This window comes from Artemia franciscana, chromosome 12 (genome assembly GCF_032884065.1).
Source record: "Artemia franciscana chromosome 12, ASM3288406v1, whole genome shotgun sequence".
In the NCBI taxonomy this organism is placed as follows: domain Eukaryota; kingdom Metazoa; phylum Arthropoda; class Branchiopoda; order Anostraca; family Artemiidae; genus Artemia; species Artemia franciscana.
In genome coordinates this window covers 27,754,128-27,776,732 of record NC_088874.1, presented here as the reverse complement: position 1 = coordinate 27,776,732, position 22,605 = coordinate 27,754,128, and the positions used below count along the sequence as shown (strand labels likewise).

Here is a 22,605-nt window from a genome sequence, read left to right as displayed (position 1 = left end):
ATCTGTTTCTTATAAAAAAAAACTATCTAGGAAGGAAAAATTGGCATGTGTGGCTGATTCAGGAATGGTAATTATTATTTTCATTAGTATTAATAGGAAAACGTTATTTTGAAAACAAATTTGCGAGAATTTTCAAAAAGAGTCTGAAGTCCCTCGTAAATGACGTCACAGCAAATTAAGAGGTAAAACATTGGAATCACCATTGTTGAAAACCCCTAATAGAAACTCACAGCCCCCACGTTGAACAACAAGGAAAGTCTCATTTTTTGCACAATGCTTTCTTTTCTTTTTGCTAGTAGGGCACTGAAACGTCATACGGTTGTTTAAGGTGTTGTGCAAAAGCTAATTTTTAACTATTTTTCTTAACTTTACATCGTTAGTCCAATAACTGTTGACAAGGTAATGATTTATCTTTTGAGGCCCCATTAAGGGCTCCAAGCGGAATCAGCTTGAAAAGCGATTACTGAATTTGTAAAAAGCATAAATAAGGGCATCAAGTGTTGTATTCACTTTCAGCATAACTAAATTATGTGAATAGGTATATATATGGTACTTATCGGTTATATAGTAAACACTCGGGAAGTGAAGTTCGATTAATGCTAATGAAATCAAACAAAATATGAAGAGAATATGATAATTTAGAAACAAATTTAGGCTATATATATGAGAATTATGGGGGGAGGGTTAAAGCATAGCATATATTATACTAACCTAACCAAACCAAAATACCAACTAAATACTTAAATAAGATATACCTACGATTTATTTTCCAACCAAGCCAAAGCTAAATGTGTGGTATAAAGAAGTTGCTTGACCAGTTTCTTCTGTAATGTTCGCACCATCCGGGATCGAAATTCAATAGTGTTTATTATATAACCGATAAGTACCATATATTTACCACAGAATCTACCCTCTTTATGAATACCGTACTCTGAATATCCGATGATTTATCAGCAATGGTTGCGGATTGATAAAGCTAGTCTGGGACAAAGCAATCTTTTCCGTTGACTCTCTTGCTGAAAGATAGGTTGGTTATCTTTTCCGGATGTTCAACAGCGGGTTCCCCCCTCTTATTTACGATTTCTAGACAAGGGAATGTCAACTTAGAAGTGGTTTGGGAAAGAAAGCTTCCGTGCCCATTTTGTATCGTGTCTGTAAATGATTTGAGTCAAAATCCTGACTAGTAGACAAACACTGCAAAAATGACAGTTTAGAAACAGACTAAAAACACTGTTCAATATGTGTAAGCCTGTTACTTGGACTCGAAAAATTCTGCAAGTCTATTGCATACACTCTAATGAATTCCCTCTTAAAAACGGAATTCTTAAAGCAGCTGCATAGTATATATATATATATATATATATATATATATATATATATATATATATATATATATATATTTGATACCTGAACAGGAATTGTCAAAAAATTGGATAATCATGATATTCTCCCTCCTCCCCGCGGATGTGTTCCCTCTTAAGGTATGCATAGAAACAGGTGTAGTTCGTCCTGAATGTGACTTCACATGGACCTACCAATCTCTAAAAGATAGTAAACAGTATGGATGTGCAAGTAATTTGCACATACCTCCATCCAACTTGGCCTAAAATCGATGATACTTTAGCTCACTCAACCTTATGAATATTTGACCAAGTCGTATCTCTTTGATCTCTAAATAACTTATCTTTATCGTCATTATCTAATGAGACTTAATGACTTATTAGTAAGTAATAAACTACGTTAAAAATGCATGACATGGACATGTAACTTTTAACGAGGTCTTGAAAAAGGAACGTAAAAACCTAATTTGATTATCTAGATAGGCTGAAATCTAAAAAGGTTATCAAATATTGATTTTGTCAGCCATTCCTCTAGGTTAATCAAGCGAAAAGGTTTTATTCAAAAAGAGACAGAGGCAGATACGCTGTGTATGAGGGGGTGGTTTAAAATTAAGGTATTCAAGATATCCCGAATCTGGTTTCCTCCAAGAATATTTTTGGCCTTTACGCTTTACGTCCTTGAAAGAAAAATGGAAATATTTTACTATAAATCGGTGAATAACCGCGAACAATTTCTACGAGGCTATGCCCACCGATAAGATTTAACTTATTTCTAAACATTTTGTTTGAAACGAAATTTAAAGCTAGTATACGTGTTATAGCGACCACACTTTGTTCTTGATCTTTAATGAACCCGGTTTTCTTCGTCCACTCGGAGATAATCAGCTTAGCCTGAGCAAGATAAGATACTAAGCAGGTATCATTAAATGTTTTATATATAGAGGCGGTTAGGTACTGTATGGCTATGCTCTTTGACCTATGTGATGGTATGGATGAGTAGGGTTAAGGCCTCATTCAAGTGCTGGTCTATATTGTCACCAGACAATTAGCTTCGGCTTGCTGGGAAAATGCATAGTAGCTGCATTTTAATTAAATATTTAGTTGGTATTTTGGTTAGATTAGAATAGATTTGTTTAGGTTACGTTTTTAATATATGCTCTGGTTTACCACCACCACTTCCCCCACTCCCTAATGTGCAAATATATAGCCTAAATTTGTTTCTAAACTATTATATTTTTATATTGGGTACATTTCATTAGCATTAACCAAACTTCTTAAATGTATATATATATATATATATATATATATATATATATATATATATATATATATATATATATATATATATATATATATATATATATATTATATATATATATATATATATATATATATATATATATATATATATATATATATATATATAGTATATCTTACTGTATCTGGTGTACTCGAAATAGCATTGAATAACCCTTCGTTCGGGTTAGCAAATATCATATAATTATTTTCAAAAAAAAATTGATAAGGATTAGAGTAATATTTCCAAGGATTACTTCTTGAAAGAAAACAAAGTTTCTCTGATGTTAATAAAAAGAGCAAATATTTATTAATTCTCATTAAATTTTATCCTCATATTCAAAGAGAATAGGCATTTATTGATGACAAGTTCATCCACAAAAGAAAGAAAAAAGAAAATAAATAAGATGTATGCATGTTGTAATAAAAACTGATTGGACGTGACGCTTTATACCGAGCATAAAAATGAGGTAAAAATAGGCACGTACTTAAGAGTATTTTGGGATGGGGAGAAGTTGCCTAGGAAGTATAGGACTCCCAGAAGCTCTGCCTCAGCCCCCCCCCCCCTCCTTGCCTACCAAGGACATAACTAGGCTAAACCTATATCCTCAATTGAATAATTATATAAAGTATACATTATTCAGATGTTTAGTATATTTTCAAGTAATTTCATTTTGTTGTCTCAATTCATCTTCTGTTGAAGTTGTTTCCACATACTCATTTATTGTGGTGAGTTAATGACAGCTGTAGAATATTTCATCTGGCATATATATACCCGCATACAATAATTAATATTACACACTGGGAGATTGAGGGGCTCGTGCCTGAATAGATCAGTTTATTTGGTCAAAAATTATGAGCATATTATAAATCTTAAGAAAAGTAATAATATAAAAAGTTACACCTTATGATAGAATATAAACCGGACCGGATAGAATATTTTATCCTTGATGTAATCACGGGTGTCAGTCGCTGATTTTTATCCAGCCCCCCCCCTCCCCCCCCCCTCCAAAAAAAGGACATGAAAATGAGACTCTGCAAAATTATAATTTCTCAATTCTGTAACGCCTTGGAAACATTACTTGATTTCCCCTTCCCCCAGGGGAAAAATTTTACAGGTGCCACTAGTTTAGATTCTATCTTTCTGGGCGTATCCTCACGTATCTTATTTTCATCTAAAATCTTGGCGTCGAATTCTGATTGAAATAGGTAAACTGATCAATTTCGCCAGTCAAATTGTAACATTTTGTGCGCTTATCAAACCGACCGATTCCCACAAATTCTTTAATCGTGTGCGCACTGCATATTGATGGTATTTAATGCACACATGTCTAGATTCCACCCGGCAGGCGAGTTTCGAAAAATACCCCTCTTCACCACCCATACCCCGACAATAGCGGCATCCTTTGACAAGCCAACCCCGATAGGGTTTTTTCCCGTCCATCTGTTTTCTATCTGAATTAATATCCATTCGGCAAAGTTGTCGTGAATCGGGTTGGATTTTAATGGGGTCGTAAATTATGTTTTCAGGTTTGTGTAGCTTAAATGGTTTTTTGTTCTATTGTATTTTGGATCGCCGGAATGCATTTGCAGAAGAAGTGAAATGTGTTACGATCTAAATTTCTTTGCCGTGTCTCGGTATCTTGAAGCATTAAGTCCAAGATTTGTTTTATCTTGTGAATAAAATTAATTTTAATTCTGGACGATATTTTAATTTCTTGTGGTGAAGATAGAATAAATATTTATGAATTTATGGGTCTGATAGGGATACTGCATTATACCGGTTGTTCAATCAGGTGCGTATACAAGAATTTATCATAGGAAGACTGCCGAAGCTTCAGAAGAAGTAGAAAGAAGCTTCAGGAGAAGGGGAAAATTTGTCAAGCAAACGACTGTTCCTTAAGCCCCTCCTCCTTTGCACACATGCCTAATTTCAATAATAACTCAGAACGTAAAAATAAACAAATCAAAGTGAAAACAGTTCGTGGTGGGATCGTAAAAAGGGTGACATATCTAGTATGGACCCTGTTATCCTTCCCCCATTCATGTGACTTTTAGTCTATCTCTCAGTTTCTATTAAATGACGTCCGTGGAAAATTGTAAGCAATAGATCCATATAATTCGTAGGGTACCGTAGTCATTGTCTAGTAATGTTTCAGTTTTCGTGTTAGCTATGTAATATCATTTGATTCTAATGAATGGCTTATCGTTCATGGATATTGGCGGTTTTTATGGGACCAACTAAGCCATTTTGCGGCCGAGATTACGTTTTGGGAGGGGATTAGCTAAGTTAAGGGAGGGGGAAGTGTCCAACTATCGTCAAGGTCATTTTATTATTGTTATCTTCAGCACGTACTTATCGTTTTCACATTCGGGCGAGGGGGTACAATCTCTCGATATTGACTCGTTCGAAAGAATCATTGGCCTATTCGCGGACAACGGTAAGCAATAGTTCTGACATCTTAATTCTAAGGGAGAGACGAGTGCAATTTGTAGGTAGAAATTGATATAAAATCTCGAGTGTCATATCCAGGACTTTTGTTTCGGGGCCATTTCTTAGGAGGACAAAAAAACTGGAAAAACATCATCGAAAATCTGTCTATGCATTTTGATTACGTTTATCAAGTCGGACAAACATTACCACCCCTCATTGAGTCTTCAGGTAAATACAAAGTTAGCTCTAAGGAAGGGGTGGGGGAAAGTGAGAGGTAGAAATTGATATTTAATCCTTATTGATTTCTGGGATTATATATTGGCTACCCTGTTATTATGAAAGTATATAGTACCATTAAACTCCAAAATGAGCGCAATTTTTTCCATATAGGAGGGGTCTGCCTCTTCCTCATCCTCAACTCCGCCTCGAAACTTCGGAGGATGCTAAGTCGTGATTGGAGGCCAACCAGCCTAAAACAGTTTTGAATATCTGGTCCGTTGGTTACCCCTTAGGACATTTGATCGACATGTTGCTGTATATATTTTGTAGTTTCTCTTTGAAGAAGAAAAAGTTTATTCAGTACAATACAATTCAAAATGAATTACAATACACTTATTCCCCCTCGAAAGGCTCCATGGCCAGGGATTTGACTACTCAATTTTGCGCGTGGGGGAATTTTTCACGGGGGGGGGTTCTGGGGGAGTAAACGCCTAGACCTAATATATACATATAAATACGATTTTAAGGGGGCTGCATTCCACACACCGGTAAAGACCCTTTTTGGAGGCCATGTATGAAAAATATGTTCTGGGCGCATATTTCTAAGTTGTAGTTTTCATAATTTTGTTGATGAAGCATTATATTTTTATCATGTTCTGTTTTATTTCATTAGTATTAAGCAAATATCACTTCTCGACAGAACTTGAGTGTGATGGCTATAAGACGCAAGTACCAAGTTTTGTGTTCTTTTTACTGGCTAAAAATTAGTAGGCGATTAAGGGTAGAAAGATGTGGGGTCTCCATTTCTGATATACGTTTAGGGAATAATAGGATTGGCTTGCAAAAGCCAATCAATAATATTAAAATGGGCAGTTTAGCACATAGGTATAGGATAGAATTTGTTCTCTTTAATGATACTTTAAAAAGAAAAATTTCAAAACTAATGACTTAAGATATGAATGTAAGCCATCAAAACTGGCCACATTTTTGCTCTTGTAAGTCGGATGTTTCCGGTCGTTAATTGATGATTGAACCATTTCCAGTCTGAACAGTCAAGATGTCTGGGAAACCGTGTTTCAATAAATTACAAAGTAATCCTCACTCCCTGATAAAAGTACGGTAGTTCCAGGAAATAAGGGGAGGATTCATTATGAAGCTTCAGTTTGAAATATTCAATGGATTGAGACTGTCATTGGTGTTGGCAGTCCCAAAACATACGCTCTTGGTTTAAATTAAAAAAAAAAACCAAGTTTTTTTTAACTGAAAGCAAGGAGCGACATTAAAACTTAAAACGAACAGAAATTACTTCGTATATGAGAGGGGCTGCTCCCTCACTAACGCCCAGCTCTTTACGCTAAAGTTTGACTCTTTCTCTCAACTCTATTTTTTAAAACAGTAAAAAACTTTAGCATAAAGACCTGGGCGTTAATGAGGGAGCAGCCACTTTCATATACGATGTAATTTCTGTTTGTTTTAAGTTTTAATGTCGCTTCTTACTTTCAGTTAAAAAAAACTTTTTTAATTAATTTCTGATCGTTTTTTAATTAATGCGTATTTTGATTTTGGCTCTCCGCAGATGAATAATAACCGAAATTTGCATATTTATTTTATTGTCTAAAAGGCTTTCTCATAGTTCTGACTGAATGATTTTGAGAGAAAAAAAGCGAGGGAGGAGGCCTAGTTGCCCTCCAATTTTTTGGTTATTCAAAAGGCAACTAGAACTTTTAATTTTTTACGAATGTTTTTATTAGTAAAAGATATGCGTAACTTACAAATTAGCTTAAGTAACGAACTTCTGTATTCACATGTTTTTATTATATGAGGGGGTTCACCTCCACGTTGTCCCAATTTCTTAAGAATGGTCCCTGAATCACAAAGGCTGTGGGATAAATAGTTGAAATTACTAAAAATACTTTAGCGTAAACAGCGAGGTATTAAGAGGAGGTGAACCCCTCATATGCGTAATAATTTCTGTCCGTTTTAAGTTTTAATGCTGCTCCTTACTTTCAGAAGAAAAAACTTTTTCATTTTTAGTTCTTTCATGGTTTTTTTTTTTAATAATGCTTGAAAACCCTGCGCTTCCTTCATGGAAATCTCCTCCCCCTCATGACAAATTCCTCTATAGAAAGTTCCCCTATTATATGCCCCTCTTCTCAACCCCTCCACCCAACCAAAAAATCCCCCTGAAAACGTCTGTACACTTCCTAATAACCATTACTATATGTAAGCACTGGTCAAAGTTTGTAACTAGTAACCCCTCCCACGGGGACTGTTGGAGTAAGTCATCCCCAAAGACATAGTCATAATGTTTCTCGACTATGCTGAATAAAATGGCTATCTCAGAATTTTGATCCGGTGACGTTGGGAAAATAATTAACGTGGGGGGGGCCTAGGTGCTCTCCAATTTTTTGGTCACTTAAAAAGGGCACTAGAACTTTTCATATCCGTTAGAATGAGCCCTCTTGCAATATTCTAGGACCACTGGGTCGATACGATCACCCCTGGGAAAGAAACAAAAAAGCAAAGGAACAAATAAACGCGCATCCGTGATCTGTCTTCTGGCAAAAAATACAAAATTCCACATTTTTGTAGATAGGAGCTTGAAACTTCTACAGTAGGGTTCTCTGATACGCTGAATCTGATGGTATGATTTTCGTTAAGATTGGGTGACTTTTAGGGGGTCCCCCTATTTTCTAAAATAAGGCCAATTTTCTCAGGCTCCTAACTTTTGATGGGTAAAATTAAACTTGATGAAACTTATATATTTAAAATCAGCATTAAAATGTGATTCTTTTGATGTAGTTATTGGTATCAAATATCCGTTTTTTAGTGTTTTGGTTACTATTGAGCCGGCTCGCTCCTTACTACAGTTCGTTACCACGAACTGTTTGAATGCGAAAGGCCGCAGAAGACGAGCAGAATCTGTCTTCATAGACCGTCTGCCGCCTGTTAACTACCTTTTAATTGAGCTTCCATTGTTGCAGTTCCAAATGTGTCGTGCCGGAAGTCGTGTGCACAACTTCTGGCATCCCGGCCCTGCCTCCTGTCGAGAGGTGGTTTTAGGGGAGGAGGGGCAATTGTCCTGGGCACAGAAACTTTAGGGGCACAGAATTTCAAATAAATAATATAATATTTATAATCATTTCGTAATTTGTGAAATTTGATTTTAATTAAGTTAAAGTAGACGGTGCTGCTGACAGTACGTATATAGTAAGAAAAGTCAGACTTAAATAAATGAAAAATATTTTAGGAAATGAACGTTTTGTTACAATTCGGCCTGAAAGTTTTTAGGAGACAAGGGGGGTTGCTAATTAAGATTAGCGAGATAGGCAAAAACAAGATAGCTCAGAACCAGAGCCGCGATTCTGTCAAAATCCTGGGAGGGGGGAGGCAAATTTGTAGCCAATTTCCTAAATCAAGTGAAAACGACAGTAAAAACTAAAAAAATAACCCGTTTGGTACCATAAAGGTACTATTTAGGACTTTAAAAGTATTATAAAGATACTTAGATTAACATATAAAGGTAACTTATGGTACTATAATGGTAAATATGTACTAAACAACTGATGTATTTCTGTTGATGCTTGAATTACGCAGTTTTGTTATCTTAGTTTTGACAAGATTTCGGAAGTAACTAAATTTCGGCTGGGGGGGGGGGGCAAATCGTGGTCTGGGAGTGGCCGTTGCCCCCTTCCCTATAGCAAATTACGCCCCTGGCAAGAACTGTCATTGCTCCTGTCCCTATGGAGGATTTCTAGACTAAAACCGTCTGAGAAAAAATTGAAACTGTTGACCATTTATTGTTTAGAAAAAAACTTAAAAGTAGTTGAATCCCATTTGAATGGCTTCCTTCATCCATCGAATCTAATTTTATCGATGCCATAAAGAATGGCATCCATCAAATCTAAATCCTGGCTAGAGGTGACCTCTGATTCTGCGACAGGACTATCACTCCTCCCCGAAATATCATTTTAATGTTTTCCGTATTATTTGCGTTTTTGGATAGGGGAGGGGGCTGAAGAGCTCCTAAATCTGAAAAACCTACCCAATATGCACAACTGCTCTATTATAGACACAATAAATAATTCCTTGTCAAACATGTCGAAAATCCCTATGTTGCCCCCTAAAAGGGTGGGGTCGATTATTTACAATTCAATTTATACTAGTTCGTGGTTCTGTACAAGTCTCCTGGGGTGATTTGTATTAACCCTTTTGATAAAAATGATGGAAAGGAAAATTTGGATGAATAAAGGGTGTTATTGTAATAACTTTGATGGATGGAACACCTTTGCGGGAAAATGAACATACGGTAGGCACCAACAATCATGCATTATGTTCTATAATGAATTTGCAATTTGGTTTTTTATCACAAAAAGCACAGCTTTAATCAATATGGGTATGTGTATAGCTGTAGCTGTGTACTGGTAGCTGTGTATGCAACAAAACAAAATTGCGTTCCCACCTATGGTGTTGTAGTATGATCTACGCGTCGGAGTGTGGGCTTGGAGGAGGCGCCGAGTTCAGAGCTCCGTACCAAAAGCTTCTCATGGGCAAGATAGAAGTTTTCATAACGGTATTTCATATTGGTATCTAAGTTGTGATCTACATACTCTTTTGTGAGGATCGGAATGTTTTGTGAAGTTCCAACTCGATTGTCTAGCTCCATGGTTCTCAACGTGGACGCAGGCCCCGACGGTGGGACACGGCAATATTTTGGTGGACAAGGGCAGGACATGCATCCTTTGGCTGAATATAAAGAGCAACAAATACATAATAGTATTAAGATAAGATAAGATTTATTCATCACGAAACACATACAATATTACATTTTACTATTCCCCCAAAGGCTCTTTGGCCTGTAAAAAAGGGGAAAATAAACGAGCCACTTACTCACAGAGAGAAGAGCAAAAAGGAGAAGAAAAGAAAACATAAATAAAATAAAAACTATAGAAAACAAGACTAAATAGACTAATAGATTGAATAGACTAAATTAATTATGTAGATCTGTAGATAAAATAGACTCCAATGAAATAATAAGGAAATATATATACATATACATTTGACACGTACGCAGGGGGGCCTTCGGGCTCGCCCCTCCCCCCCAAAAAGTGAAATGTTTAATTTCCGCATGGTTTCTTGGGATTTCTGGCAAAAGTAGGACATTTATTAAGAATCATGTGTGAAGCCTTTTTTTTGTGATTTTGTAGCATGGAATTATCCGGTCAAGTCACTGCCCAATTATTAACCCATTTTCTGTCTAACTTTTTACCGTCTTTGAAGTAGGGGAGAGTGGGGGAGAGTTAATTTCTTCCACTTTAGTGCAAAGCGAAGCGCTATCCTATAAACTTATACTGCACTTAATCTTAAAGGCTTGTGCGAAACTAGGTGGGTCGAAAGACATGATGCTATTCAGATCTCAAAACAGTTGATTGTGCCTATCTTTAAGGCTGCCTATCTTTTGAGAAGATAGAGACGGACGGGGACTCAGTAACGTTTCGAAAGCCAGAAGTCTGCTCAACAACATCCCGAGCTTGGACAACATAGTGACCCTCATTGTGATGGATTTTTTTTCTTGGGTATACATTGAATCTATGTAAGCTGCTGCTGTCTGAAAACATAGATATGTTTATGTGCATTCAGTGCGTCGAAAGTGTAACAGAAATGTTCAAAGAAATCCGAAATAGTGCCGAGGGAAGATTCATCAGCTGTTTCTGGAAGCAACTAGGCTATGCAGAGAACTAGAAGTTAGTCTTGTCATGCCACGAAAGAGGAACCTTGTCAAAGCCTAGCAGCGATCTTAAAGAACTGATCAAATAATATGCCTCGGATCTAACGAGTTCAGACTCCGCTGTGATGGCTGAGCTTGAACTATGGCGAGCTAAGTGGCTGAAAGTAGTACCCAGTATTTTCCCGAAGACAGCAGTGCAGAGCTTGGCTGAGTGCGGACGTGGAATATTTCCGAATATTCACAAGTTACTGAGCATCTTTTGTGTCATTCCCACGTCTATAGCATATGTTGAGAGGTCATTTTCTTCGATGAAAAGGATCAAAACGTATCTTCGCAGTCGGATGAGTGAAGACCGACTGAATGGCTTGGCACTCTTGAATGTCCACAGAGATGTTCTCGTATCAGTCGATGAAATTTTAGAGAAATTTGCTATTAGCTCTGCTCGAAGGTTACGATTTAAAGTTTAGATAAAGTTAATCTGTATTATCCGACATACGTGCTTTTTGCCTTTATTTAGTTATTAAATAAAAAAAACTAGTTTTTTTAACTGAAAGTAAGGAGCGACATTAAAACTTAAAACGAACAGAAATTACTCCGTATATGAAATGGGCTGTCCCCTCCGCAGTCCCTCGCTCTTTACGCTAAAGTTTGACTCTTTGCCACAATTCTACTTTTTAAAACAATTAAAAACTTTAGCGTGGTCCTAGCTTAGTGGTCGATACGATGACCCCTGGGAAAAAAAAACAAAAAAAACAAATAAACACGCACCCGTGATTTGTCTTCTGGCAAAAAATGCAAAATTCCACATTTTTGTAGATAGGAGCTTGAAACTTCTACAGTAGGGTTCTCTTATACGCTGAATCTGATGGTGTCATTTTCGTTAAGATCCTACGACTCTTAGGGGGTGTTTCCCCCTATTTTCCTAAATAAGGCAAATTTTCTCAGGCTCGTAACTTTTGATGGCTAAGACTAAACTTGATGAAACTTATATATTTAAAATCAGCATTAAAATGCGATTCTTTTGATGTAGCTATTGATATCAAAATTAAATTTTTTAGAGTTTTGGTTACTATTGAGCCGGATCGCTCCTTACTACAGTTCGTTACCACGAACTGTTTGACTAAATAAAAAAGTGCTACTTTATATCTGCTGTTTTGAAGGTTTTGGCCCTCCCCCCGAATAATTTTTCTGCGTACGTGCCTGATATACATACATACACGCATATACACATAAAAAAATAGATAAAATAATTTCTAAGAAGCCAAAGAATTTCTAATAATCTTTTTGAACAAACCGAATGAGTGGCACCTTCGAGCTGATTTGGGCAACTTATTCCATATAATATAACTCGCAAATAAAGGATTAAAGTCTGACCTTACACAAGGAGTAAAAGGAACTTGACTCCAGAAAATATTCTTTATTGACATAAAATATGCACAGAGGACGACCTGAAAAAAGTACCAAGTTAATGACCTCTTAAGGCTCCTTCAGGTGAATAAATGCTTAATTTTAACGACAAAATTTAAACAACCATTTAGGGGGAGGCATCAGGATGTAACAAATGCCTAGGTGGGTGTAGCCCGAAATTGGGTGGAACCACTGATCTAGCCCTAAAACGAAATATGATAGCTTAACAAAACTATTTTGAAATGCTCATTTACGAAAAGAAGAGACCCCCTTATTCATCTATCTGCTCGCCCAAAACATTGATTTTGTTTCACTTAAGCAAACCTTACCCAAAAAGGAAATATATTATAAATATTTTACTTTTTTACCGGAGTAAAACATTGCCTAAGTTAGACTCAAACCCTGATTCCGAGATTTGAGTGTCTGCCCCTTTACCACCTGATCTACCCAGGTTTGTTAGATGGTTAACACCTTTGCTGCGTTGATTATATCGACATACAGTTTTTTTTTTTTTTTTTTTTTTTTTTTTTTTTTTTTTTTTTTTTTTTTTTTTTTTTTTTGTGTTGCCTTAGTAAAGAGCGATGTGAGCACAATGCATTATTTACTTATTTTTATTTTTTTTTGGTTTTAGACCAGGGCACTTCGTATTGAAGGAGTTGTCGTAGAAACGTCGAAAAGGGCTCATTCGATGTGAAATTGAAGGGGCTATCACCTCTTTTGACAATCGAAAATGATTGGAGGGCAACAAATTCTCCTCCCACGCCCATCCTTTCCCCAAGCACATTCAATCAAAAATTCTAGATAGCCATTTTGTTCAGCATGGTTGATCGTTCCGGAAATTAGGTAGTTGAGGATGACAACCCCCAGAACCCTCAGGGCAAGGCTAATAAATTATGCCCTGAGGGCATATAAGATTTTATAGAAAGCAGGGGTCATATAAACTTCGGAAGAGTATTGCTGGATTGATAATCAGAATTTATATTACCCTCTATAGGATTCAAAGTGATTGGGGGGTGGATGAGTCCCCTCTCCACACACCACCTCGTATTTTCCCGAAATGTATCTAATACAAGTGTTGAGATGGCCATTTGTTGTTATAGAAACTTCAAAAAAGGCTCATTCGGTTGGAAATTGAAGGGAATAATGCCCCTTTTAATAGTCGAAAATGATTAGAGGGCAACTAATCCCCCTTCCACGCCCACAATTCCCCCAAATACACCCAGTCAAAAGTTTGAGATAGTCATTTTGTTCAGCGTAGTTAAAAGCTCCGGAAATTGTCTTTGAGGAGGGCAACCCCCCCTCCCACACACACACACATACACAACCCTAAGGGCAACGGTTGTAAGTTATGACCTGGGGGCGTGTAAGGCTTTTATAGAAAGGATGGTCTTATAAACATCGGAGAGTGCTCATTGGACTGACTATCAGAAGTTCTAATACCCTTTTTAAGATTCAAAGGGATTGGAGGGGACAATCCACAAGGTTCGGTGCTTGGGTCCCTACTTGACCTAATTTACATACAAATCATGTGATTTTATATTCCTGGACATTAATCACGTTATTTGTTGGTGACACTGTGTTTACAGTAACATCATCTTGCGGATCTCTCTCTCTCTCTCTCTCTCTCTCTCTCTCTCTCTCTCTCTCTCTCTCTCTCTCTCTCTCTCTCTCTCTCTCTCTCTCTCTCTCTCTCTCTCTCTCTCTCTCTCGCAAAAGAGGCGTTAAAACCACATATTATGAAGGGAAAGGGGGGAATATGAAGAGACCTGTATTTAGAAAGACAAAACTTGTCTGTGTCGTCATTTAGTTGAAATCGCCCTTATCTGGGCCTGGCTTGACCTTTGATGGCCATTGTCTTAAGATGATCCTGCTGTAACAGCATATTCATATTAAGGGGTTTGAACCCCCCCCCCCCCCTGAAATGTTTATCCGACTTGTAAAAACGAATACTGGCAAATTTTGTGTCCGTTTTTTAGTTTTTTTGTGTACCCCCTCCCGACCAAAAATTCTTTATTACCCCCCAACCCCCGAAAAAAAAACCTTTTAAAACCCCACCCCCTCCCCCAAAAAAGATCTTGGATACGGTCCTGAATCAGATCAAGATCCTGAGTGTGGTGGCTGTAAGAGATAAGTAGCCTACCACATTTGCACGCTTGTGAGATATTTGCATGTTCAGTGACACTGTATCTCAGAAACCTGTATCTCAGAAAGACAAAACTTGTCTGTGGCGTCATTTAGTTGAAATCGCCCTTATCTGGGCCTGGCTTGACCTTTGATGGCCATTGTCTTAAGATGATCCTGCTGTAACAGCATATTCATATTAAGGGGTTTGAACCCCCCCCCCCTGAAATGTTTATCCGACTTGTAAAAACGAATACTGGCAAATTTTGTGTCCGTTTTTTAGTTTTTTTGTGTACCCCCTCCCGACCAAAAATTCTTTATTACCCCCCCCCCCCCCAACCCCCGAAAAAAAACCTTTTAAAACCCCACCCCCTCCCCCAAAAAAGATCCTGGACACGGTCCTGAATCAGATCAAGATCCTGAGTGTGGTGGCTGTAAGAGATAAGTACCACATTCGCACACTTGTGAGATATTTGCATGTTCAGTGACAATTAGACCTTTTGACCTTCCTGCTCCACATAGCATCGTTGATCTCCCTTTGAGAACAGCTTAGCAAATGGTTTTTATCAATTACCTTAACTTTTTGAAGATATCACATACGTTCTTTTGGGGAATTAATTAAAAAAAACTAAGTTTTTTTAACTGAAAGTAAGGAGCGACATTAAAACTTAAAACGAACAGAAATTACTCCGTATATGAAATGGGTTGTCTCCTCTGCAATCCCTCGCTCTTTACGCTAAAGTTTTTAATTGTTTTAAAAAGTAGAATTGTGGCAGAGTCAAACTAGCGTAAAGAGCGAGGGATTGCGGAGGAGATAACCCATTTAATATATACGGAGTAATTTCTGTTCGTTTTAAGTTTTAATGTCGCTCCTTACTTCCAGTTAAAAAAAATAGTTTTTTTTAATTTAATTTCTGAACGATTTTGTATTAATGCATTTGATTTTGGCTCTCCGTACATGAATTATTAAAATGAAATTTGCATGTTAATTCTTTTTTTGGCTAAATGGCTTTTTCTTAGTTTTGATCAGAGGATTTTAAGAAATAAGGGATGGGGAAGGAGGCCTAGTTGCCCTCCAATTTTTCGGTTACTTAAAAAGGCAACTAGAACTTTTAACGAACATTTTTATTAGTAAAAACATATGCGGAACTTAAGAATTAACTTACGTAACAAACTTTTATATTCTTATATTTTTAATTATATATATGAGGGGGTTTGTCCCCTCGTTGATACCTCGCTCTTCACACTAAATCTTAAGTTTTGTCCCAATTCTTTAAGAATGACTCCTGAATCAGAAAGGCCGTAGAATAAATAGTTGAAATTACTAAAAATACTTCAGCATAAAGAGCGAAGTATTTATCTCCTCCTAAATACCTCGCTCTTTATGCTAAAGTATTTTTAGAACCCCTCATATGCGTAATAATCTCTGTTCGTTTTAAGTTTTAATGCTACTCCTTACTTTCAATTGAAAAAACTTGTTCACGTTTATATTTTCATTGTTCTTTAAATAATAATGCTAGAAAATCCCGCGCCCTGTTCATTGAATTTCTCTTCCCCCATGAAATATTCCTCCAAGGAAAGATCCTCCCACATAGCCCCCTCCCCTCAACCCCTCACCCAAACCAAAAAAAAAATCCCCTGAAAACGTCGGTACACTTCCCAATAACCATTACTGTATGTAAACATTGGTCAAAGTTTGTAACTTGCAGCCCCTTCCCTGGGAACTGTGGGGGAGTAAGTCATCCCCAAAGACATAGTCATTATGATTTTCGACTATGCTGAACAAAATGGCTATATCAAAATTTTGATCCGTTGACTTTGGGGAAAAATGAGCGTGGGAGGGGGCCTAGGTGCCCTCCAATTTTTTTGGTCACTTAAAAAGGGCACTAGGAATTTTCATTTCCGTTATAATGAGCCCTCTTGCAACACTCTAGGACTACTTGGTCGATACGATGACCCCTGGGAAAAAAAAACAAAGAAATAAACACGCACCCGTGATCTGTCTTCTGGCAAAAAATACGAAATTCCACAGTTTTGTAGATTGGACCTTGAAATTTTTGTTATAGGTTTCTCTGATATGCTGAATGCGATGGTGTGATTTTCGTTAAGATCCTATGACTTTTAGGGGGTGTTTCCCCCTCTGATAGGCTGAATCTGACGGTGTGACTTTCGAGGATGTTTCCCCCTATTTTCCAAAATTAGGCAAATTTTCTTTGGCTCGTAACTTTTGATGACAAAGACTAAATTTGATGAAATTTATGTTTAAATCAGCATAAAAATCCGATTCTTTTGATGTATCTTTTAGCTTTGAAATTCCGTTTTTTAGAGTTTCGTTTACTATTGAGCCGGGTCGCTCCTTACTACAGTTCGTTACCACGAACTGTTTGATAGCAACGGAGTCTGGATTCCGGGGGCCTAGCAGCCTATTTATATTGTTTCCACTGTATTCATATTGTTTCATGTTTTGTATAGTTATCCTGAAGGTGCATGAGCAAGATCCTTGGGGGAGGGGTTCCTCTTGTTTCCTTCCTATATATAAGTATGGTCAAAGATTCTTCTCAATCTTATTCCAGTCAGTGCACTTGAACGCTTAACAGTTTTTCTTCTAAACATCCCATCTCTTGCGTTCTTCAGTATTAGGACTTCTTCAATTGGCAATTGGTCACAAATGGAAATTCTTATATGGTACATGAGACCACAAATATTAAATTTCATTAGAGTTTATGCATGCATGCAAAAAAAGTAGACTGTTGGTTATAATGTGTCAAGTTGTATTTGTGAACTGTCCAGCCCAGTTTGTTACAATCGACTAGTTGAAAGGGTTGTCACCACTTTTTTGGGATTAGATTGTCAAAATGAGCAAAAAAGGAACCCTTTGTATCCCTCTAAAAATCTGGCAGCTTGACTCGGATTCAAATTTAAGATCTCTAGTTCTAAATCCTTGCGGTCCCGTTCTCGGATTTCAATTACTTTCTCTGAGATTTTTTGTGGAGGTTCCGTTGATGATTAGCATTGATTTCAAAGAAATTTACCACAACTTAGAGTCAAGGAAGTATCCAGGGTGGGGTACCGGGTTTGAGTCCCCCTCCCACGAATAAAAATACTGGATACGCCCTTGCCTAGATTTGAGGCTTCCTAAATTGTAAACGTCTCAAGTTTGTCTCATTGTTGTAAACATTATTTCTAATCAATTTCAAGGTGTGTTGCGGGGGTATTGTCCTTTTTTAAAAAGGGCCCAAAATTGGATGAGTATTTACCCAACGAGAAAAGAGGAAACTGTCCTATACTTCGGTGTAAAAAGTGTGCTCAATTAGTTAATTTTCTAATGGTGAGAGACAAATCTTGATGGACAAGGAAATGCAAAACTACAATATATTTAATATTAAAAAAAATCGAAAAAATAATCTTATTTGGACATTTGTGGTCATGTTGCAACCCTGCAGTGTATCATTCTTTTTTATTCCCATTTTTACTCTTCAACATTTGATTTCAAAGCAGTCTTCAACCGAGACAATTGTTAGTAATTTAGGCATTCGTTTTGACTCACAATAGCTATCCGCAAGAAACAGGCTCGGCCCAAACAGCAGGCCATCGGGTAAGCATGCCAATACCCCTTGGGGGCCCAGGGTTTAAAACTTTGATTATACCCGAGCGGCGAGAACAAAGGGAAACCGAGTTCTTTTTAAGATGTTGGTAATTAAAGGCCGGAGCTACAGCCATGCTGTGATGAAATTGGTTGCCTCGAGTTATGGTAGCTTTTTGTCGATTTTTTCCCCGAAATTTCTAATTATGGATCTAAGGCTGTAAATTTGTATTTATTGAGTATGTTTTTACGGCTCCTTGGTTTTAAGAAAAAACTGGTTTAATAAAAAAAAAGTGTAATGATTATTATATTACTTCAGGTTATTTTATTTTTTTATTTGTATTCGGATAACGGTTATACTTTTTTTTAAAGCAATGTCATGGTTTTATTTTTGAAAGGAGGTACAAGATTTTTCAATGAAATGTACACGGATGGGTCTTTTTGGAGCTGTTTGAGAATATTTTTTTCCTTTGTAAGCTCAAAACTCCTATGAAACAAATTTTAAAGCGAAGCCTAGCTTAACCGAGAATATCTTCCGCCTGGACAGGGCCGTGTCCTCATTCCCTCGAAAAGAAAATTCTGTACACGTACCTCCATTTGGCACTTGAAAAACTTATATTTTTAAATGAATGGATTTTGAATATTTAAATATCTGCATGGAATTTTCCTTCTAGAATCCTTTTAGATGTTTAAAAGCTTTTAGTTAAAATGGATAAAGGATTAGAGGGGCCTGGTGCTGGGATATATAAAGTAAACTTAACTTTTTCGTAGCTGGTTATAAAAAAAGAATTGAGGCAAGAGGAAAAAAATTATTTTTAAAAATAACTTACCCTTTATGGATTTATTTGCCAATTGTGAATTAAATTTCTGGGGTGCATTTTTTTAGTCATTTATTTTTGAAGAAACAAATTAAAACTCCTCTTTATATACAATCGGATTCTTCAGAAATTTACACTTGAAAAAGCGGTGTTTTCGAAGATCAAAAGTCGGGAAGTAACAAAAACAAAGACTGTTCAGAGCTTTTGAAAATCCCATAAAGCCCAGGTGATAAATTAAAGAGTCGGCTTTGATGTTTCCGACTTGAAATTCCATAGAATTCTGAGGGCTCTCTAACTTCCATTGGTGTTGAACAGCTTCTAATTCAGAAAAGAAAGTTTGTAAAGGTATAAGAAGTTCCAAGGTTGTAAAGTTTCATTTTAAATTTGATTAAAACCTTTGAGACACCTCGACAGCTTTTCAAAACAAAATGAAATACATGCAAGATTTCCATAAAATTTCTAAATCTATAAATGGGAAAACAAATCAAGCAAGCGATAAGTAGCTTCATGCCTTTTCCCAAAGGGGGTGGGGGGTCCATATGGAAGTTTTTGTTTATCCACCTCTGAGGAAATTTGAAATCTACCTGTTATAATACAGAGAAGATGGAATCTAGAAATAGATTCATAAGGATTAGCTGCGTCTGGAAACCTCTTTGGGTAAACCTTAGGAAACCTCTTAGGACTGAGTGTACCTATGTGTACCAGGAGAGGAAAAAACTCACAGGAGGAGTATGGGAAAAGGTGGTACAGACAGAAGTTTAGAAGATAACCGAGGTTTTTCAGGATCGGTGCTGGGAGGTAACATATTCGGTAAAATGTGTCTTCAATTATACGGGGGGGGGGGTCAACCGTGTCCAGATACAATCCTGGCATTCAAACTATTGTGTATACCAGGAATGTGTGTGGAGAAGGCATCGGCACTGGGCTTGCCCCCCTGAAATCTCGAAAAACTATTGGTAAGACTGTCTATACGTTTTGCTATTTGGAGTTTGTACAACCTCTCCTCCACTGATATTATTTTTCACAGCACAGATTAAGTTGGGTCAAACTATTGATTGAATCATGTGCTTTGTGGAATTTATGCTCTTGTAAGCGTAAAAGGTATGAACTAACCTTAAGTTTTAATAGGAGCATCTTTGTGTAGACTTTGTCTTATTAATATCTTGCGAGGAGGGTGGGGGGAGGGTGAAGGTTATGATCCAAAAGCTAAGCTAGGTCAGAATCGGAAGATACAGGATCAGATACACAAAGTTGTACATAGAATATACGAAAATAGTACATCATTCTTTAACTCAGGTATATACATACCAATTTGTTTTGAATGGAGGTATAGCTTTGAAAAGACCGAAAATATGCGAAATTGTATGCAACATATATGGAACTGTAGGATTAATTGTAAGGATATTGATATTGTAGGGGGCAGATAATGTGCAAAAAGACGCTCCTCCCCGCTTGGTTTGTGCCGTATTTTTGGAGGAATGTATTTCGAAAGGAGATAAAAAAAATTGAATTATGCAATTAATGTCGGAAAGAATATAACGAATCTTGAAATTTCAGTTGGGTGGCTGGCCCCAGGGATTATCCCTCATACGGGTTTGTCTTAGAGTCAAGGTCTGCAATCCAAGGAGTAATAATAAAGATCTAGTTTGCCTAGGTGAGTACATGCGAATAGGAAAAAAATAATGCAAATTGTGGTAAAAGCTTGAAAATCGAAATTCGCAGGAGGAGGGCGTGGCCCCGAAAGAACTCCCAAAAGAACACTGCATACATCTTTTGGTTTTTACGTGTTAAAGCGACCACACTGTGGTTTTATTTTATTTTAATTAAACGTTTAATATATAGAGGTGGTTAGGCTAGGTATTTGATGTAGTGAGTTCTGGTCCAGCTTTCCATAATTCTTTGTTGTATTTTCCATAATTTTCTTATTTAAGTATTGTATTTTCATTATAGTTTTGTATATTTCATTAGGATTAAACCTAACTCCACTTCTTTTATGATTTCAAAGGCTGAATTGCTTGACGAATCTTCTCTACCCTCCTTTTTTGCAAACCAGATTATTCTTTTGGATAAGGCATTCAGGCTTGAATCCAATTCAACATTCTCTGTTTGCTGGATGTGCATTTGTTACGGGTTGAGCCAATCGTTAACACCTGGACTCTACCGCCTTTGATGCTTTTAACGTCCTATTCACATAAATCTTTTCCCCGTCAAAGTGCCATCCAGCCTTCACATACATAGTCAGGCGAGATAAAATTTATATTATATTTAGGATAGAATTTGGGACCATGTCGAATCTTTGGAGGAAGGCTTTGGGAGTGAATCGATTTTGTTTTTCTGTATTGGCCAAAATTAGAAACAATATAATGCGTTCCGTTCAGGTCTACGTGTAGTGAAAATTTGCTACAAGACAATCACATACCTGAGTACATCAGGCTAGGTCTTGCTTTGAAAGTTTTGTCTTCTTAGTGGTTTCCTTGTTTTCTGTAGTTTTTTATTAAAAAAGTTTTTCATTCAACTCAAAGTAAGGAGCAAAATACGAACAGAAATTGTTCAGTATACTAGGAGGAATGCCCCCCTACTCAATCCCTCACTCTTTACGCTATAGTCTTAAAGTTCTTTAACAATACTTCTTATTGAAATTCCCCGGCCCTTGGGTTTGACCAGTCTTTCTTAAAGAATTAAAAGTCGTGCTTTAGCGTAAAGAGCGAGGTTTGAGGAAGAGACACCCCTCCCCTCATATATGGAGTAATTTCTTTCGTTTTAAGTTTAAGTGTTTTTCCTTACTTTCAGTTGAAAAAAAAAACTTAAATATTTCGAAAGGAAAATTTTATGTCACTAAATAGATAAAAAAACAGAAAGATTTGTTTTAGTTTTTTTCGCAAAATTTTAGAACTTTGTAACTACCGATCAGTCACTAAAGCTAGAGCGCTCTAAATAGCATTTTTGCATTTTGATCGAAAAGGGATTAAAAGATAACCAGGGAACAAGGAAGACAAACAAATTATTTGGTAATTTTAGCAAGAGAATCTAAATAATTCTAAAGAACTTGGGATTTCGAAGGGGACATGTCCCCACACACAGGGACTCCCTGTGTGTGTCCCTGCTTCAGAGCTTAAACCAGATATGTGTATTTCTTTTATACCTATGTTTTACGTCAAGTCTATATAAGTATTGTAATAACATATACTATACAAGTCTAGTTCAGTGCGTTATCTTGACTTTTTTTAATAGTTTCTTATGATAACTTTTTTGAAGGACGTTGCGGGATTGGTCAAAACAATTTATGACGCTGTTGGCTCATCTGTTAAACTGGCTCCCAGTGGTTCAAAAACCATACGTGTCAAGTTAACAGTCTCCCCCGAAAAATCTAGCGAAACGGAAAAACCTGGTAATGTTGAAAAGGAACTGAATGTGACAGGGAGTTTCAAAACTCCTTCCGATATGCCGACAAGGAAAAAAGATGTTAACATTCTAAGTGATTTAAGGGAAAAGGCTGAGACAGAAAAGGAGATGAATGTGAGGAGTCCTGTGTTTCCAATGAAATGTAAAAATACTGTTAATGAGCCTGCTCTAAAAAGATGCCATGGAGACTGCTGTGAAGTAGATCCGTTGTTGCCAAGTCACGGATGTTGTAAAGCTCAATGCAGAATACGGTGAGT

At 36.9% G+C, this 22,605-nt stretch overlaps 1 protein-coding gene across 1 annotated transcript in view; it reads left to right on the top strand.

Moving 5' to 3' along the window:
* LOC136033947 (protein naked cuticle-like) overlaps positions 1–22,605 on the top strand; it is a 61,662-nt gene that overhangs the window by 19,948 nt on the left and 19,109 nt on the right. Inside the window, exon 5 of the mRNA XM_065714969.1 lies at positions 22,202–22,599. Within this exon, the coding sequence (XP_065571041.1) occupies positions 22,202–22,599 (398 nt within the window). The remainder of the gene's footprint in view (positions 1–22,201; positions 22,600–22,605) is intronic.